Source organism: Spodoptera frugiperda, chromosome 23 (genome assembly GCF_023101765.2).
Source record: "Spodoptera frugiperda isolate SF20-4 chromosome 23, AGI-APGP_CSIRO_Sfru_2.0, whole genome shotgun sequence".
Taxonomy (NCBI): Eukaryota; Metazoa; Arthropoda; class Insecta; order Lepidoptera; family Noctuidae; genus Spodoptera; species Spodoptera frugiperda.
Window position 1 is genome coordinate 10,832,891 of NC_064234.1, and position 20,798 is coordinate 10,853,688.

A 20,798-nucleotide genomic window follows, 5' to 3' on the forward strand; every position below is an offset into this window, starting at 1 on the left:
TGTGTACTCGACTACGACTATTAGTCGATTTGAACATGATGATGACATTTATTTTAATCTGTGGTTGTAAATGGGCAACACCAACGACGGTTTGCCATTTTTTCCGTGCGACAAAAAGAAAGCCTCTCAGGGTATGCAAAAGCCCCCTAAAAGGCCTGCATTTTAATATTGAAAGTGATTTTAGGGTGTTTTAGTGAAATTTAGGTAAATATATATTGTCAAAATGGCGCTGAACCCGCAATACGATGCAATTGGAAAGGGATTTGTACAACAATATTACACACTGTTCGACGATCCGGCACAGCGACCAAACCTAGTGAATATGTATAACGTGAGTATTTCATGTAAATAAGATTCGTGTTACGTTAAAAATCCAATATCGTAGTTCGGAACTGAACTTAATTTTCAAAAAAAATAGTTTTTGCTTTTAGGTTAACTCGTTGCTCCCGCCGAAAAAATACTTTATTGCATGTCAGTTTCACAATTTCTCAGTTATTTCAAGGGAACGTGTTGTCATCTTATGGTGACTAAGAGTTGGTAACAGTAAATTTGCATTTACATAGTACTTGATCAAAACAAATTATGACTCACTCAGGAATCCTAATAGGAGCCCCAGTGTTGTATTCACTCTGATATACTAATATGTCCATGTGTCACATTACAGGTTGAAACATCGTTTATGACCTTTGAGGGGGTTCAATTGCAAGGTGCAGTGAAAATAATGGAAAAATTAAATGTATGTAGCCTGTAGTTCATAATACCCCTTATCATCAAATTATCTTAGGTTATTGACTTTCGAGTTGTCAGAATGAAAAATAAACAACATATTACAATGTCAATGGAATGAATAAATCTTCCTGATAAAGTCCTATTAGAATGCACATTATGTATGTGTTATTTACATGTAACATTTCTGATTTCAGAGTTTAGCGTTTCAAAAAATTGGAAGGATTATAACGGCTGTTGACTCTCAGCCCATGTTTGATGGTGGTGTACTAATAAATGTTCTTGGACAACTCCAGGTTGGTATACTTACTTATATGAATGTTATACAAGATGTATAAATTGATAGATGTATAACATTTTATATAAACCATGCCAGTACTATATAATTAGGTGTGATAAACAATCAAGAATGACTAAAGTTCTACTAAATATGATGAGTAAGAACTGTCAATATTATTAAGCCTGACTGTTAAAGCTAACTAGTATCGGACAACATTGTCCGAATGGCGTCTAATGTGTTATTTCAACTTATAGTATGAAGACTCAATAAAAATGTAAAACTTAAATATCTTTATTGCTTTCGAAACAGACGGATGATGACCTACCCCATGCATACTTTCAAACATTTGTTCTGAAGCCAATAGCAAACTCATTCTATGTAGAACACGACATGTTCAGGCTGGCACTTCACAACGTTTAATTACTTTTACCAACAGATTCAAAGTAAGAGTAGACATTAGTGCTTCTAGATAATGCACTACCACACCGCTTGGCACATGATCCCTTTCTACGATAAGGCTCATCATGTCTTGTAAATAAAACAGGGTTTTTTAAGTTTTCCCCCTTCATACTAATTTGATATAGACCTTTTAACAATGCAACATAACTACTTTGTAATTGGATTATGATACTGTCAGATATAAAGAGAAAAGAACAAAAGGTGACCGAGTGAAGGTCAGATAAGTTAGGTAGATTTGTTGCTCTTGTTGTCATTCTGTCTTATTGGATTCCTTTTATGTAAATGTTACATTTAGCTCTTGAATGTTATTTGACTGCAGCCTGGCAACATGGCAGAAGCTATTAGATATAATGATAAAATTGTATGTGGTGATGTCGTAATTGGAACCATAATTGTCACAACTTTCGGTTGCAATGATTATGGTTCATATTAAACCTGCTATGTTGCAGTATGCAGCCAATCACTGCATGTACGTAAATTATACAAAATAGTACATAATTAGTGTTCCAATTCTAATAATTATGTTATTTTTTTATTGTGCACAATCATGGTATTCTTTATCCTGATTTGCTGTGTGACAAATAGAGTTACAGGTTTTGTTAATGCTTTTTATGATAACTCCACCAACTAATTTATGTATAAGAACATCCCTATTTCTAATTAGAATAAAACAACTAATTTCTTAGTTTAGTCCATTGAAGTGCCAGAATGCATCCCCTATGCTGTTTATTATTAGGATGAAACTAATGTTTAACCTTTTACCTCTTTCTTGAATACTCAATAGTGGGCACTATTGTAATGTATGTTATGTTTATTTCAGTGTGACGACGACCCCCCACACCCGTACATGCAAACATTCGTTTTGAAGCCACTCGGAGACTCCTTCTTTGTACAACACGACCTGTTTCGCCTAGGCATTCACGACGTTGCTGCCTAATAAGTTAAACATCACAAGATATCGATCAAGTAAACTATTCGTACTAATATCGTCGCCACGCTATGTCGAACAGCTATTGTTTTGGTTAACTAGGTATAAGTAATGATCAATTGCCTATTTTTGAAAAAAATTCAAATTGTACATTATCATATGAATATTTGGCATGCATTTCTGCTTAGATGTTTGAGATGGCTTAAGTGAAAGTACGGCGGACTCTTTTTTCAGTTACATGTATACATTTTATAATAAATACATTATAATTTTTTATTCATAGTTGTTTTTATACAGATGTCTCCATAAAATGATCCTGTGTAGTTTTAAGTTAGCATAAGTATCCTTCTTCACTGCTGCCCTCTAATTCTAATAAAATATTTAAATAGTTTTTAACTATTTTTATTGGATAGGTAATAAATAGTCTACTGAACACAGACATTTTTCTATTGAGTTCAAAGCCTACATATAATCCTGGGTTATGAATGCTGATATACAAATCTGACTAATTACATATCTATAACTTGCTTGATAATAGAGATTGATAGCTTTTACAATGAAAACTTTTACCTTTTTGGCTATATAGGTAGAAAAGTGTAGGTTCCTTTTTTAATGGGATGAGGGACAAAAGATTAGATATATCATCCAATGGTAATACCTACCAACCATTCAAGTACACTCGATAGCAGGCTCTGGTAACCTTACACGGCGAAACACATGCAAGCATTATTTCTCGATTTCCAGTGAGACATCACTTCGTTCGGCCCTCCATTGGTGTCGAAGCATGGATCTGCTACGTGATAAGACGAACCCCTGCTTTTCGCCTTCTGAATGAAAGGAATGGTGGCTAGGTAGTCTGCTTTGTTGTTTGAGCAGAGCAAGCGTGACAACCGAACAAGGATCCGATTCCCCGGGTCAAGCTAAGTATAAATGAAAAGGTCTATTTTAGTTTAAAGACCACACACACGACTCGATTACAAGGTATACAAATTACAAATAGATATAAATAAAGTGAAGGATTGATTGCGGTATTGTGGCGTAACTTGAGATGAATCAGTAGGCAAGTATGTTTCCAAGTTCAGCCAACCATATAGCTGCAAATACCTACGTCAGTTTGTAGGTACTAGGTAGGGTAAGAAAAAATACAAAAATAGATGCTAGGACAATCATGTATTATAAATAGTCAAAAATTAACAAAAGAACCACTGAAAACAGGTACATTTTTTACCAATCTCGAATTTAAGACTTGCTCCTCCGTTTTAAATCCTTAGACGCTACGAACACTTAACAAGTTTATTTGCATGCACTACTAAACGAAATACACACACGAGGCCCCGACTCTGCGCGGACCAAACTTGTCTAAGTGAATGACTAGGTTGCAAAAGTGATACGCTCGTTGCAAGACAGGCACGCCATTACCATCTCTTGTCTTCGTAAACTTGACGGATTACGTGTACACTCCATATAATAGCAGTATATTGTTCATTTTCTGTAATACATTACTGCGTAGTACTCAAATATTATTATCAATTATATCAATAACTCCGTTTATAACATTTAACTTGAAAATTCGAGCTTGTTCATTATTCGAATATTATCAACTAGCTACAAATAGTATTTAACTATTATTGCTTATCGAAAGCATTATTTCTGTTAAAAAGAACATTCTTATCTTAAGATACAAATATATTAAACGAGAACGGAGTGGATTTGTAGATCGTATTAATTTATAAAAGGTAAATTTACTGAAAAGCTGTTTTTTTATAATTTTTTTAACTGCTAAAAGGGTACACCACGTCAGTATGACCGCGACGTGATGAGGACTACAAGCAGAGATCAAATGAGACATGGCAAGACCATTCCGGTCACATTTACATAAAGAATATTTTGTACATTAGCCTCTGATTGATGGCACTGTTCCATTAAATTGTAAATACATAAATATATTAATAAGTTATTAGCACAACCAGCCATTGTAAAGTCGTAGCATCAGAGTCTTGAGTTAGTTTTATCACAACACAAAAAGGATAGATATGGTATATGTCATCAAGTTAACTGGTATCTAATTAATTTCTCAGAAGACATGATTACAAATTTTTAGTAAAACATATCGTTCTTTAAAAAATATGATGATATATCACCAAGTAAGACATAATTTATTGTAAGTACTTTCTTCTATGATAATAACAACATTGAGCTGTGTTGCCATACCAAAAACGTAACAAATATATTGACATTTAAAAAACTAATAGATAAAGCTTTTTTATAGAGTTAACTTGATGAAATACAAAATGTTATTTTCGGTAAAATGTAACAAACAAAAATATGATTTAAGAGAACAGTACCATAACAACGGTTTCATCGATTTCCCACGGGTCAATCAATAGCGATTATAATAAAACATTGTAGCTATAAGACAACATCACTCGTAATTTGTTTCATCAAGCCTTAAATGTTTGTAATGACAGTTGTTCATACATCCTGAGTTTACAATCTCCTTTCAACAAACAAAAAAAAAACAAGATCCGGTGTTGGGCGTAAAAAAATATTGCCCTACGGACCTTTCATAAGAGAGATAACTTAAGAACTAAATAAACTGGAAATTATTTAATTTCAGTTTTTAATTGTTGGCAATGTCTGTTTTTTAATTTCATTTTATCTCAGCACTACTTGCTGATACACAGACAATTTTTCTCATAATATTAAAAAAAAGTTTTAACACAAAAGTATTGAACATAGACAATGTTCTTCAGTTTTGAGTCCAGTCACATTACTATGGACTTCATCCGATGGACTTTCATTTTACTCATTTGTAGTGCAGTCCAAAATAAAGTTTTTCATTTTATGCACTTATATTAGTGGAGACACAATAATAACATCGCATTGTGAATCAAATTAAGCTATAAAAAACCAAATACTGACATTCAAAACATCTGTTTAGAATGAAATGGCAATAATTATTTCAAAAAAGTTCCATAACAATGTGACTGGCCTTACACATAACAAATCAATTTAGGAACACGACCAGAGACTATAAACTCAGGTTTTTATCGCTAGAGATGGGGTTTAGGATCCGCCTTTCTTGCGTCCACGGGAGCCAGGTAGAGCCACGCCGCGAAGAGACCGCATCGCCATAGCTCGGTTGAAATGTCGTTGAGTCTTGTGCTCTTCTACATCACCGCCACTATCCACTGACGATAATATCACCAGTAACACTCCCATCACCTGGAATCGTGAACATTTAGAGATTAATTTCATTCGATATTTTGACAATCTGATGAGATTTTAATGCCCGAATACTCAAACGCTATTTAATTTTAAGACGATCTCAAATGTAGTTCTGTTTAACGTCATAATAATCGTCATAACGTCACGCCTTTAATAAAACTGTACATATTGCACAATATAGGTTGTGAGTCCCATGTATAGGTGGTGAGCCTCGAAATACCGACAGTTCTTCGCCCGACCCGGGAATTTGCCCGGCAGTCGCACGTTGCAACCACTCGTCCAACGAGGCAGTCAGTATTATTTAAGTACAACTTAAAATTGACTAGCGTTTGTGTATTCGGGCGTATGTTCTGTAGATGTGGACGATGGACGAGGTTACGATGTAAGAAAACTGTCAAAATGCTTATTATAAGTACATAGTTTCGTAACTAATGCAATGATTATTTAAAACATTTGTGAGTTTGTAAAACTTCTGTTTACTTATCAAGTGTGACAAAATGATTAATTTACGCCTTACGCACAGTTCTAGATTGAGTGACCATGTCAGATCAAGCGTGTCCCTATTTTACAACGCACTAGAAACGAATCGATTTAGGAAAAAATCGTTAGCTAACCTAATTTTTAATTGATATTTTAAACTGAATTACTTTGCAATAGAGATGAAAAATCATAAAAATCATTGTAAGTATGTATACTAAGAATTTCAAACATACAGTTCAATCGGAATAGTTTTGTATGAATGCTGAAAGTATTCTGTCCAAGCAACATTACATAGAACATACGTAGTCAGTAGTAACGTTTTCATAAAAGGTCAGACTAAGTCAACATTGACACATTTTTGTGCGTAAAAGTAAGCATTTCATAATCACGAATGAGTCATGTTTCGCTTTCGATTTTACATCATGTGTCCTGCGTTCAACTTTATGATAAGTCCCTAGCAATATCTTAATTAAATATCAGATCAACGGGCGATGTGGTCTGTGAGAGACAAAGTCCTACCTAATATTATAAATGTGAAAGTTTGTCTGTAAGGATGTTTGTCAGTCAACCACGCTGAAACTTCTGAAAGGATTTTGATGAAATTTGGTATACAGGTAGGATATGAGCTGACTAAGGTGATACTTTTCAACCCACGGGAACGCGGGTGAGGCCGCTAACAAAAGCTAGTGTTAGTTAGTAGTTCGTCGATCGTCTGTGTGACGTCTGTCATATCACTTGTAATGTCATGTGTCGCCACAAGCTCTTACTATTGGATACTTTCTTTGAAAAAAAAAAAAATATTTTCCAGATAACACAACCTCGCTCAATTACCAACCACTATTTACTACAACCAATCAAAAACGTAACCAAAAAAAGAGAGTAGGTAAACATTTACCAAATAGTTGAAGAGAAATGTTTACCCGTACTCATCAAACGTGGATGTTGCATTTCGGCTAGGCGAAAATGTGTTATCAACATCAACATAACGCGCTATCAACACGAACATATCGCACATATTTACCGGTGGACATTGGTAAACAAATTATGACATCGGTTTCGGATATGGTAAACCTCATTTCCTTTGCTGTCATATCATAAACGATATTGTTTTATGATACCCATTTAATTTATCGTCTCGTTAATTAAGTAGGTAGTTAAGTGTTTTATTGTTTCTGTGTGCATTTTCTAATTTGAATTTGCGTCTATGTAAACGTGGAGTGACGAATGACGATATCTGCAAGGTTGATGGCAGTCCGGAGTTGCGAACTAACGGACTTACCGGGGCTTCGACCCGAAAAACAAAAGTAGGACGGGGTGGTTTTTAGTCAGTAAGAATCTGGCACACCCTCTCGTTTCGCCCAAGGCGGGAGAAGACATTAGTTGATTCCCACGTAAAAAAAAGGTTGATGGCAGTGAACGTGTAAAGCTGAACCTATGTTTATGAGGAGAGAGACCTATGTTTAGGAAGCGGAAATGGGCTGATATAATTATGCATTTTGTTTACAAGCTTTTAGGGAACAGAAAGTAAAGGTCCCTAAGAAAAGGATCCTCCGACCAGGCGAGGTGATCATGCCTGGCGGGCTTTCTGTCCAACAGTCCATTCTTATTCGCATGTAAACTTCACATGTGCGATGTAGGATTAATATCGTCATCCATTGATTTAATCGTCGATCGACTATGTGTGAGTTCTGTCATCTGTCACTTATGATGTCATGTGTCGCCACAAGCTCTTATATCGTATCCTTTCATAAAAAAAACTAGTACTTATTAACCTATCTTCAAACAATTATAAAGACTTTCCAAACAAACAATTTCCCAAAAACATCATGTTAAGAAAATGATTAATGACTTTGAAAAACAAGAAAAACAACTTTTCTTACAAACATTAACATTGATAATACCTATATCAATAATCGATCTATTGTTACGACTCCAAGGCCTTACCCACCTAAGGCCAGAGATACCTAGAATAGGATATCAAAACCGCATTCAATAACGACCTGCTCTGATTGATTAATTGAAACTGCTATCAATATAAATGTGTTAGGTAACTCCGACTGGGCACATCGTTAGACTTGAGATTATTTATTGACAAATGATAAATTAAGTTTACTCTCAATTCATTTATAATAATGCTGCTATGATTATTCTCATAATGATATTAGACTAGGTAACAATTTAGTATCACACCCATGAGTCACTGAAGGTGTAGGCTCGTTTGAGCACTGCACGGTGCAGTGGTTCGATTCCCGCGAAGGCCAAAAAGTGATATTGGCATTTTATCAGTAAAATGGACATTATTAGCCTAGAATCAGGAAGTTCGACGGTTTTTAATACCTGTGCCTTGGAAAACACGTAAAGCCATTGGTCATGCGCCTGACCTCCCTCCGGTCGTGAGGATCTGACCGTCTGATGTCCTATCGGGCTTAGAGAGTGAGGGAACAGAGTGCACCTGTGTTTGCGCACACACTTATGTACTATAATATCTACGTAAAACCCAACCCACCTGTAACCATTTATGGAATTAATTACCGATCTAAATCAAAAGAATTGGACCAATTTTGGTTTTTGGCAAAAAATCCACACAAGTACAACTTAACCTGTAATCAAAAATCCATTCGATTGAGATCGGTTATCAATACCAGACGTAACTTAATTCTAAGTATAAAAAAAAATCACATGCTTACCAAACACACAATAATAAGGAGTGTATAGACATGCACAGATGCCTCTGGCGTGTTCTCGATGTCTTTCAATGCGGCCATAGCGGGTTCATAGTCCGGTTTCAAGTCGAGAGCGTGTCTCAGGTGCATTGCCGCTTCCTGCAGAAGGGTATACAGTCACACACGTGTTAAAGCGGCAATGAATGAAGTATAGTTTTGCAACAAAGGGGATACAAGCAAATAGATATATTCAAACTAATTACAAATTATAGACAACCGTCTTTTAAGGGTGGGTGAAATAATAAAGACTGTTTATGAGTAGTGGTTTTCCCATTTTGAATGAGAAATAAAACACTATAATAGGGCCACTAGATTGCTTTTTCCACCAGAGATGTGCTATGTAGCTATGTTAGGAAGATGTAATAACTAAGTTGTAAACCTATGTGGCCATTTCCATTGATATTATGCTATATAGCTGTGCGAGGAAGATGCGCAGCGCGATAGATAGGGAAAGCCATCCATAGCACGCATCTTTCCATACAAAAAAAAACATAGCTTAGCTGAGTCCGTTTCCACCAGTGCTAAGGTACGTGTACCAATAAATATGATTGGTGGAAGTCAAACACATCCACAGTAACATAGCATAGCACATGTCTGTTCAAAATATACCCTTACAAACGTCCGATCTTTCGCTCACACTTATGCGAGTAGTGAGGCATTGTCACATTCCTTTGACGTGACAGTGCGCACGTTTGTAATGGCCCAAGTATAATAATTTTGTCTATAACTTATTTTACGGGAATTTTCTACCTTCGACTAGGTATTTTTGTTGCTAATTTTCTACCAATATATATGATGAAATATAATCAAAAATGCAGTCGAATAATTAAATTAACTGGTTTATATTTGTAACGTAGAGGACGTCAGTGTTAAAATAAAAATAAATGGCGCATTAACATAATTAGCAGATAACTTAGTCATTGTCATTTTAAAACAAAATTTAGCTAATTACAGTTTTGTGAAATTACGTAATAATTAGTTAAGATTAAACTCTACAGCATCTCTTTATAATAAGCTATTAAACTCAATAGGTTTCAAACCTTTTAAGTAGGTTGCCAATGCATAAACTGAATATAACTATATTTCTCAGAATTTATTTCATATCAATAAAACTTTATAGCCTGCATTATCTATTTCAGTTGAAGCCTTGTTTACGTTTGTGCATTTTTCCATTGGCAATTAAGTAAGTGGACACAAAAAACCTAACGCCATTGTGTTGTTATAATTGTGGGTAATTCATTAAGGACCTGCATAGATGCGGCTGATGCTGAGAAAATTGCCGCACTTACAGACATTTATTGATAACTTAAACTAGTTACTCTTTAGTAACGATTTTGTAGTAAAAACAATTGCTAAGGATTGGGATAAGTAACCATTAAATGACTGAGTACGGCAGTTAATATGGTAATTACAACAGCACTTAAAACTATATTCTTTCCATAAAGAGATTTTTGAGGCATATTTCACACAATTTTTTTTATATATTAGACCTATTTAGGCGCCGGGTATCTGCTCTAGGAAACCCAGTCTCTATACACACAATGTATAAATAATACATATTCTTCATTTACAGCAGAAAAAGGATCACTCCAAACACTAATCAAATCTGAACAATTTACTACGGTAATAAGGTTCAATATTGCATAGCAACATACCTGATAATGTCCATATGCCTTGAATATCTCGCCGAGCGTGAAGTACTGTTGCCACGCGCTGCGATCCGGCGGTTGGACCTCTAACGACCGCCGCGTTAGGTAGATGGCGTCGTCCAAGTATTGTAGGGTGAATAGTACCCTTGCAAGGTTTAGCAGGACCTGGGTAACAACATAGTTATGTTATTGTAAATGGATAAGACTGAAAAACGGGGATTTGTAATGTTATGGCGCTTGATAAACGAGGATGGAGAGGAAGACATACTGTTGTGATCGAACGTATTTGTAGAAAGATTTTTTATTCTTAATAGGATGGCGTTTGGCCATCATCTCGCCTGGTGGTAAGCGATGATGACCTATGAGCAACCTGTCCACTCGGAACTTGAAGACACCTCTAATTGTATTTTGCAGAAAACATAGACACCGACAAGAAGTTCCACTCCTTAGCGAAACGAGCAAGCTCGAAGCAAAACGCTTCGTGCGAACGCGTTAAAATGCGCTCTGTAAGTAGATTTCAGTTGGGTGGAATATTTACTTGGTTAGAGTTAAATAACTATTTTGAAAATGAAGGCACAGAAATATTTCTCATAGCGTACAAACTGATTTAACAATACCCAGTCGCGACATAACATTAAGATTATAATAACATGGTCATATAATGTAAATCTTAGTTGATTTGCAGCAACCGCGATTGTACGACTACCAATTGACCATGAGGTTCTCGTTTAGTCCTTATACGGGTTGATTTTACTCAGTATATTAACGGCAATAAACAGCTTAATCATTTATTGCCTACATACAATCATGTTTGTAAAATCTATTGCCCCACCTATTTGACGTAAACAAACATAGCGTGAAGGTATTAGATACGAAAAATAGATATAATGAGCTTATGACAAACCACGGACTGTAATCCATTAAAATAACATGATTAATTTGTTTTGAAGTTAAGTGCGGCAGGGAAATGCTTCGGCACAAATGGGCCGACTCGACCGGAGTGATACCACGGCTTCACAGAAAACCGACGTGAAACAACGCTTGCGTTGTTTGAGTGGGGTTATCAAATGCTCAATTACCCCTCTTATCATTCTTCCTAATTCCCGATTCCGCAACAATCCTTAAATTCCAAACCCCAAAAGGCCGGCAACGCACTTGTAACGCCTCTGGTGTTTCAGGTGTCCATGGGCGGCGGCGATTGCTTACCATTAGGTGATCCATCTGCTCGTTTACCGGTTTATACCATAAAAAGTACATCATAACACCAATACATGAGCATTTTGGACGAACGACGTATGAAGTAATTAATTAGATGTCCAATAACGGAAGAATAATAAAAAAAGCATAAAAACTTTTATAGTTTCATCATTTTCATTATTGTGACCAAATTAATGTGTGTTCGAGAACATTATTTATCAGTAATTTTGTACCTTTATGTTCTTAGTTTTAAGGTTGAGAATTGAACTACGTAGAAATGCAGTTAGAATGTTTTTCCTTTTCCTATTGTGAGTTGTAAATTGTGTGTACTAAGTAGGTATAGATAATGCAATTTTTCGTTTTTTTTTTTTGTTAAGAAGGAAAATCATGCAATAACTTCTCCCACCTGGGGCGAGGCGAGAGGAAGTTTGTGAAACGTCCTACTGACTAAAAAGTACCCAGTTCTTACTCCTGCTTTTCGAGGCGGAGCCTCGGTGACCCGCAAGGTAGTCACCAGAGCGTACTTTCGATTTTTAATTTCTTGTTTGATGGGTAAATAGTATTTTCTATACAAAAATCTCAATCAATACTTCAAGTTAATTAATAGAAGTTATTTAATTTATTTCCGTAAATGTTTTATCATATCCTTCATTCTTATATTGCTTCGTTACTCCTATTGATTAAACGTACAAAGGTAAATAAATGAAGACGCATAACATGATATGACCCGGTAACCTCGTTCCTACTGTCTACTGTCCCTTGTAAAGGTCACCTGCGTGCCTACTATTTACCTAAGTTATTTATGGAACATATTTTTCGTATGAATATGGAATTACAGATAAATTAAGTAGGTTAAGACATTACATGCCCTATAATATTTTTCTTTATTTTTAAATTTTCTTTTTTATTTCTTAGTTTTATTTTTAACTTTTCTATACAACGACTCCAACCTACTGTTTTTGAAGTGCGTTTCTATACTAAAACCTGCTTATAATTATAATGAACACTTTTCAAAAACTGTTTACCGCATCAAAATCAGTTCAAGCAATCGCGAGATCATTGCGGTTAAACATACATCTGGGGGCACGGTAGTGCCCCCGCCAAGACAAGCCAAGCGAAGCGCAAGCGCAAGGGCACTACCTACCTTTTCTCGAAGCGCTTCGTCGTATTTTTGAACCTTCATAACTTGAGTTTGGGTTATACCAGATAAACAAAATTTTCAGGATATAATGTCAGTGGTAGACTTAATAAACCTCTAAAGTTTCAACTGCATAGCTCTTATACTTTAGATTTTATTGATATCTAAAATACCCTGATTTCGTCACTCACTCACTGATGATCAACAAAATTCTTAAGGTACTTCCTGACGTCTTAGAAAACTGAAATTTGGTATGTAAGCTAGTATTAGTACCCAAACAACAAAAAAATCCTAAAACTTGGAACTTTTACCCCCAACCCCTTAAACTAGGGGGTGAAAGTTTGTTCGAGACTTCCGCAACTTTTGACGCTAGAGGTCTGAATGCGGCCGCGGAGGGGTAAAAATCTGAAATAGGGAAACTTAATTCCCTATTTCCTACTTGAGATCTGAAAATTATACACAAGTACATAGAACACAAACTTTTCATCAAATCAAAACATTATCCTACCCATAAGTACTTAGATATGAATAATATTACTACACTTCACTTCGGTAAGTGTTTATTAATCAACCTATACTTTTGAACATAAGCATCGTAAGTATAGTATGCGAAAACTAAAGCCGCATGCCCCCTCGTCCCCGCGCAGTAGCTAAAAATAATCGGCCCGTCAGCGAGCGCGGCACCCGAACGCGGGCAGACGCGCGAGGGCAGACGTCGTTGATGGTTGTCTCGTTGAATGAAAAGTTTTCGGAATATTTCGGTGATTTAAAAGTTTGCTATGGCGGAGAAAAAAACCATTTGCCTAATATTTAATTGTTAGTGGTTTAGTAGGTAAAGGTTTAGATACTAGTGTTTTAATTTTCATTGATAAAAAGTATTAGGATTACGTTTGCAATTTTCTTATAAATTTAGTAGTTTAGTAGGTGAATTTGTCGCTCATTTTATCTTTCTATCATAAGCAACCTACAAAAAGAAATGAAATCCCACAAAAACATTTCATGTTAAATGTTGCCAAGACGAGACCATATAGCTCGCACTGTCAAAAAGTAATCAGATCCCGTGTAGAGCCAAGTTTCTAACCCTATAATTTTGAACTGGCGAGTTGGCCGCACGGAAAGAGTTTAGAAGATTGAATAGATTTTTAAGCTCAAGCCCATATGACGAATAGCAAAAAGTCCGTGCGGCCGACTCGCCAGTTCAAAAGTATAGGGTTAGAAACTTGGCTCTACACGGGATCTGATTACTTTTTGACAGTGCGAGCTATATGGTCTCGTCTTGGCAACATTTAACATGAAATGTTTTTGTGGGATGCATACATACGGGACAAACTGAGAACCTCCTTTTTTTGAAGTAAGTACTAAGATATTTGTTACTCAAATATGGTATGCATTATCTTAATGTACGTAATTATCACACCTATTATTCTTCCATTAGACAGGTACAAATTTTTAACAATAATTGTATAGAATAGACAAATAGTCCCATTGTAATAGTGGTAAAGCCGTATTACCAAATACGAGCAAAATTCTATACATACAGATCATAATTATGTGAGTCACACAAATATTCATTGTTTTCGTATTATAACAATCGTGACACATAATCAAGTTAATTATGTTTTACGACTTAAATACTGACTTAACTGTTAGACGAGGTAGCCCGACTAGTTTCAAGCCACACTCGGGGCCCGTAATCGTGAGTTAGGTAGATATTACTGGCCTTTTTGCACCGTGAATACTTTTATGTTTTATTTTTTCTCATATTACCTAATTATTTATGGATATTATTTTTTAATAGGTGCAAATAAACTGTTTTTCTTTCTTCTTTCTTTCTATATTAGAGTACTTACTTCTGCATTATATGGTGAGACGGCGAGAGCGCGTCTGAAGCACTCGATGGACTGTCTCGTGTCGCCCTTGATCCTCCAGAAGTTTCCAATCTGGTTGTACAGCTGTACAGATTTTGGTTTCTCTCTCTTTGCTTTTTTTAGACGTTTCTCGAAACCATTTATTTCCGACGGCGATAGACCGTTCGATTTCTTCTTTGGGAATATTAGGGACACCTGGAACAAGATTATTTTGTTAAGTTATGACCTCTGAGTTTGTTTCGGCATTTCTTCTCAGAGTAGTCGGATAGGAAATGCCGGCCTCATCTAGTTATTTAAGAGATTGACGTGTAAAAGTGTTATTTTATAACCTATTTGCAAAATAAATATCATTTATCATTTATCAAGAGTTGTTTTCGTTATAGATAAACTAGCTTCTGCTAGCGGCTTCGCCCGTGTTTTCGTGGGATAAAAAGTATCCTATGTGTTATTCCAGACCATAATCTACCACTGTACCAAATTTCATTCAGATCCCTTTAGCCGTTTTGATGTGATTGAGTAACAAACATACATACAAAATTTATAATTTATAGTAGGTAGTATTCATAGTAGGACCTGTTTTAGATCTAGTCTGCTAAGTTTAAAATATAATATAAAGATCCATTTCTTTTATTAATTAATGTCTTGTAATTCTGTTCTTAATTATTTTCGACATAAGATCTGATTTGCAGATTAGCCTTATCGCTTACAAGATCATGATCATTGACGTGTATCATTAACAAAAATAACAATAACAACGCAAGATAATATAAGCAGGTACCTAGCTAAGTTGTTACAAGTAGATATCTTAAGAATGCATTCTTATCGAGGCATTCCATGGGAGTGTCAATAGATTATAGTATCTCAAAAACTCCATAGGATTTGTAAACACAATAGAGTAGTATACTAAACAAAATAATAATAATTTCCTCAAATGACAATATAATTATAGTGCTATTACGATCAGTTTGCGAGACTATTTTCCTCTTCTGGATTTATTTACAGGAAAACATTAAAAACAATTTGTAGCTAAACATTTATTTAGGTTACTCAATACGATGTGTAGCAGAATGGTGTTATTTTAATAAATGGGTTAAATTAATGTCCTTACTGAATAAGTAGTTAGTTCTTTTCTTTCGAAATAAATGCGAAAGTTTGAATCGATAGAAGTTGGTCACTCAATTACACCAGAACACCTAAACCGATTTGGAAGAAATTGGCACACAGATATAGATTACAGCACATTGGTTGCATGTTTATTATCCCTTCGTGACGACAGATCGATCTGATTTTTGGTACATAGGTAATCTTATTCTTGATGACCATTATACAATAAAACAGTTTAAAATTACCATAAAAATATTATTTATGTTTTACTTGTATATAGTTCTGTTATCATAGGCATTTAATGTAACAAAGAATTCCTAGGTATTTCTGCTATTATTATAAGAATGAAAACACATTTCGTTATTGTATCGTATAATAAAACTATGGGCTATTATTATTCTATGGCAATTTCATGTAGTTTTATTGCAGTCCAGATAAAATAGATAGAGCATAATCTTATCGCGTTCATATCAAAATCTAATTTACAAAGAGCTATAGTAAAAATGACATGGAGGTATTTAGATTAAGTAATTGTATACCTGTGTTGTTTGCATAACAAATATTTATTCGTTTTTTTTTTAGTAAAATAAATGCAGTAAGTAAATAGCCTCCTAGGTTCTTTGAAATATAATAAAACATAGCGAACGCAGGAAGGGTTCGCTATGTTTTAGACGTTAAAGAAAAGGTTTTTCTTTAAAAAATCTCATGTATCGGGTACTAATCTAGATTCCACATCATTTCAACAAGAACTAGTCAGGCAATCAAAATTTGACTGCACGGTTGGTGCGGTGGTTGGGCAACTGGCTGCCGCGCAACGGGTAGCGGGTTCGATTCCCGCACGGAGCAACTCTTTGTGTGATCCACAAATTGTTGTTTCGGGTCTGGGTGTCATGTGTATGTGAACTTGTATGTTTGTAAACGCACCCACGACACAGGAGAAAATCCTAGTGTGGGGCAACGTTTCTTTAAAAAAAAAAAAAATCATCAATCATCGTAACAAAAAAATGTCACACAAATTAATTAAACCGTTCGGAGCGGGAATTGAACCCGCGAAACTTTTGCAGTAGCTTGATAAAGGTGTACCAAGCAATATATACTAGGTAGTTACATACAATTTCGTTCAGTTATAAGAGTTACAAAATGTATTAAGAGAATAGAACCTATTGTGCAATACCTTTAGCAATAAGAGTGGTCATTAAAAATATATGTAAAATATTACCTGTGGTTCAGGTACATTGGGATGTCTATGGCGCCTGGCCACTCCGACCAGGTTATCATAATATGTAAAGTTGACCGCTTTACCACAATCTAAGTACTCATCGTCCGCATCACCATTCACCTCGGCCGGTGTCGTCTCATCACTGTTCTCAACACCAGCCCTGCAATTAATGAAACAGTATTAATTATACTTATTAATATAGAAGTCTAAAAATAACATAGAAGTATTCAATATAGGTAGGATTTTTAGTTTAATAAGTAATTCTATTTCCTATGAACATGTGTATAGATACATATTTAAATACAACATGCCCGCCAAATACTAATGGCATGCAAATATTTAATTAATATGTTGGAAATTAACAGAATAATAAATTACATACTATTATTACATTTATTTTATTAATTGTACAGGGGCATTACATGCCATAATGTGCACCTCTGCCTTCCCCTTCGGGGATAAAAGGCATGACGATATAATAATAATAAAAAATAACTAACTTAGCTTGATATTGATTCTATTTATTTCTGACTGAAGGAAGCATATTGTTTTTTGTATTGACTATTAACTATAAAGAACATAACATAATATTTTATTACAACTTTTATTTCCGGAATGTGTTAATAGAGGCGCATACATTCCACACATTTAAGGAAATTATAATTTATAGATATTTTATATTGAATACTTCCCTACAATAAGTAGCATAACATTTAATACTTCAGCTAATTGTAGCTGAAGTATAACTGGCATAAACATTTAAACATACATTGAACATGTGGACAGGTGTAGTATTGTACATAGTTAAGTCAATATTATATGCAATGGCTTCAAAAAGGTCAAGTGCAGGACTACCTATTGCATACTCATAACTGACACTTGTAGGCATCTGACTAGAGACATACAGATACATACACAGATACAAGAAGCCTAAGAAATATGTAAGGATTGTAAATAATATCAGTATCTGTGCCTCTTTCCTACTTTAGAACCACTTTTAGACTTTTAAAAATTGTTTAAAATGGAAATAGAATATAAGGTTAATTATTAAATTAAATAGAAAGAAGTTTTATTTTTGTACTATGATAAAACTTTAACTGTAATAGTATTTACAAATTGGGATTTTAAAATATATTATGTTAAACATTATACATGATACAAGACTAAAAAAGTCTAATATGATTTTGCGGAATGCTACTCATAAATATGAGCCTCTAGCAAGGCTTGAAGCTAGCCAAGTTCCTCATCAAACAGTTATGAGAGTCAGCCGATAACATAATAATTAATGATGTTTAAGAAATTGTTGACAAAATTATAAATGAAATGTAATTAATACTGATCATTTTAACCCGATTGCCTGACACAAAGGAGGGTGATATTGAAGAATATTTTTAGATAAACCATTATTATGTTTGATTTCCAGCATTAATGAAAATTATATGAACTTGGTGTGAGAACAAGCTTTTTCTTTACACTTAATATACCGCAGTAATAAACATCGCTGATAAGGTAATGGATTAGAATTTCGTAACAAGCCATTGTTATGTTTAACTTAAGTACATTTTAATGTGAGTAAATAATGTGCCTAGTGTAAGCAATTACTTTCTAGTTAGAATAATATAAATAACTGTTGGAAAATTATAATTGTAAATGTATCCCTTGTTATCCCTAATGTATCTGTGTTTTATTTTATCATTTAATCATTCTACTTGTTGTTATATTTTTTTCCATTACTCAACTATTTTCTTATTAACTGATAAAAGTGACACTTTAAATGTATAAATTAACTATTGCATAAGCGTTTAGATGAAAGACCTAATGTAACAACTACTGGTTGTCCAAATAAATAAATAAATCCCTCTATCATTTATTTTAGTCTTAAGAGGAAACTATACCTAATGCGCTCTAAGAAGGTGCGGCTGACAGATTCAGTAACGTTTCGTATCACTCTTGAAAGTTGCTGCGATTTAAAAATTATGCCTTAATATTTTAGCTGTATCACATTCGTATTATGTTAAATCATTCGGATGCGTAGTTAATTAAATTAAAACCAACCGGAATGTTCTAGTATTCAATTAAAATCTAATGAAATGAAAAATAAAGTAAAGTGTTATGCGTATAACGTAAAGCCATAGTCGTGTTTAGTGATGGGATGTACGGCTACGATGGATAGGTAGTCGATGTTTTTTAGAATAAAAAACGAAAATCGTGCGTCGTTCAATTATCATTCTTAAAAAACCTTTAATTATGTGGGTAAATCCACTGTAGACGCGGCTCTCTCTGCCCAAACCACAGTGACATTATCTAAGCAGAAATATGTAGTAGACATTTTTCTAGACATTTCCGGCGCCATTGATAATGCGTGGTGGTACTTAATCTAACATATACAAACTAATATATCCTTGTTTTCTTCACGGTTCTGTAAAACTGTAACTCTGAAACACCTCAGGGCTCGGTCATAAAATATTTATTTTGACAAGTATATACACGTAGTTAGACTGCACAACTAAATAACACACACATTTAATAAAAAAATAGCGATAAAAAAAGATTTTTCTAATGTCCATCCCTAAAGAGAGACGTCAACGTCATACTGGCATCTGTCAGCCGCACCTTGTTAGAGCGCATTAGGTATAGTTGATATTTTTAACACACTTTTATTACCTAGTTATGTTGTCTTGTCTTGTGAAGCATCAACTAAGTTTACTTTTTAAACTGAGTGCTAAACACACATGTTTTGGTTGACACAAGATGTATGTTTATCACTCCATTATTCATTCATAATAAATTATTATCTAACAAGTTTTTTTTTCAAGGTTCTCCGGCAGCTTTTTCTTAAGCCTTTCACCTCATAGATAGATGTATGGCCAGATTCAATACTTTTTATAGATAGTATAGCTTTTTTTATTTGTTTAGGGTTCCATAACTCACCTCTGTTGTTCATATATTTGGCAATCTGTACAAAACATGTCAAAGCCATGTTTAGTCCATGTGTTCCCATAATACACTGTCGACGTTACTATGTTGAAGATAGGGTCTTCTTCATTCATGCGAGATTTATCAGATTCATCCTAAAAGTAGTCCACAAAATTAAATTACGTCTTTCAACCCAAAACACAGCAGCATCGTGACATTATGATAGAAACATCATTCATTTATAATTAACACGTTTAAAAAATAATCCAAGGTAAACATGGGCATAATAAGATCTAGAATAACAGATTGAAAGGTACATACGTTTGATGAATATGTAGTGCATTGATTATATAAAAGTTTACCGACATAATATTACAATTCTGACTGACCTGAGACAGTGTACTACCGTCCACGATCTGGTCTCCTTCCGCATTCAATTTCCAAATATTAGAAGTGCGTGAATTAGTGACAATTATTTGAAACGAAAATATATACAGAAACAAACAAGTCAGGTATGGTGAGTCCCACATTTTGATCAGTTAAAGCGAAAATAAACATGTAAACTGGTTATTTTTCTGTCATTTATTAACACAACTTTCACACAAAACACAAATTGTTCAAACACAGTCTCCAGCGGCTACGAATTTTAGAATATTCCACCAATAATCGCAATATCGCAATGGACCTCCTCATTCATTTCCTCTCTTTCTTGTTGACAGTTCTAGAGGTGACCGCAATGTAGTCTTACTATTTTTGATAGTAAGGTCATAACGTGCACATTTTAGTCATCTGAAATTAAACAGTTTGCAATAAATGAAAAATTACAAAATAATAAATAAAATCAATTAAAATTACGATGAATAATTGTCGTCTTTACCTACAC

General features: G+C 34.6%; 2 protein-coding genes across 3 annotated transcripts; one reads left to right on the plus strand and one right to left on the minus strand.

Annotated features, from left to right (window-relative positions):
• Positions 1–69: 69 nt before the first annotated feature.
• Positions 70–2,669, plus strand: LOC118267161 (probable nuclear transport factor 2). 2 transcript variants are annotated; one of them, XM_035580980.2, is made up of 5 exons: positions 70–331; positions 665–736; positions 924–1,022; positions 1,316–1,449; positions 2,286–2,413. In XM_035580980.2, exons 1-4 carry the CDS (start codon positions 224–226, stop codon positions 1,424–1,426), a joined length of 390 nt encoding a protein of 129 aa, XP_035436873.1. In that variant the 5' UTR covers positions 70–223; the 3' UTR covers positions 1,427–1,449; positions 2,286–2,413. The 2 variants fall into 2 exon arrangements, with proteins under 2 accessions (XP_035436873.1, XP_035436872.1); XM_035580979.2 differs by lacking the exon at positions 1,316–1,449 and having other exon boundaries at positions 72–331; positions 2,286–2,669.
• Positions 2,670–3,544: 875 nt separating this feature from the next.
• Positions 3,545–20,647, minus strand: LOC118266819 (uncharacterized). The gene is made up of 7 exons (XM_035580400.2): positions 20,305–20,647; positions 19,931–20,070; positions 17,000–17,159; positions 14,659–14,871; positions 10,480–10,638; positions 8,789–8,923; positions 3,545–5,618 (listed from the first exon to the last, which is right to left on the minus strand). Exons 1-7 carry the CDS (start codon positions 20,443–20,445, stop codon positions 5,460–5,462), a joined length of 1,107 nt encoding a protein of 368 aa, XP_035436293.2. The 5' UTR covers positions 20,446–20,647; the 3' UTR covers positions 3,545–5,459.
• Between the last annotated feature and the right edge of the window lie 151 nt (positions 20,648–20,798).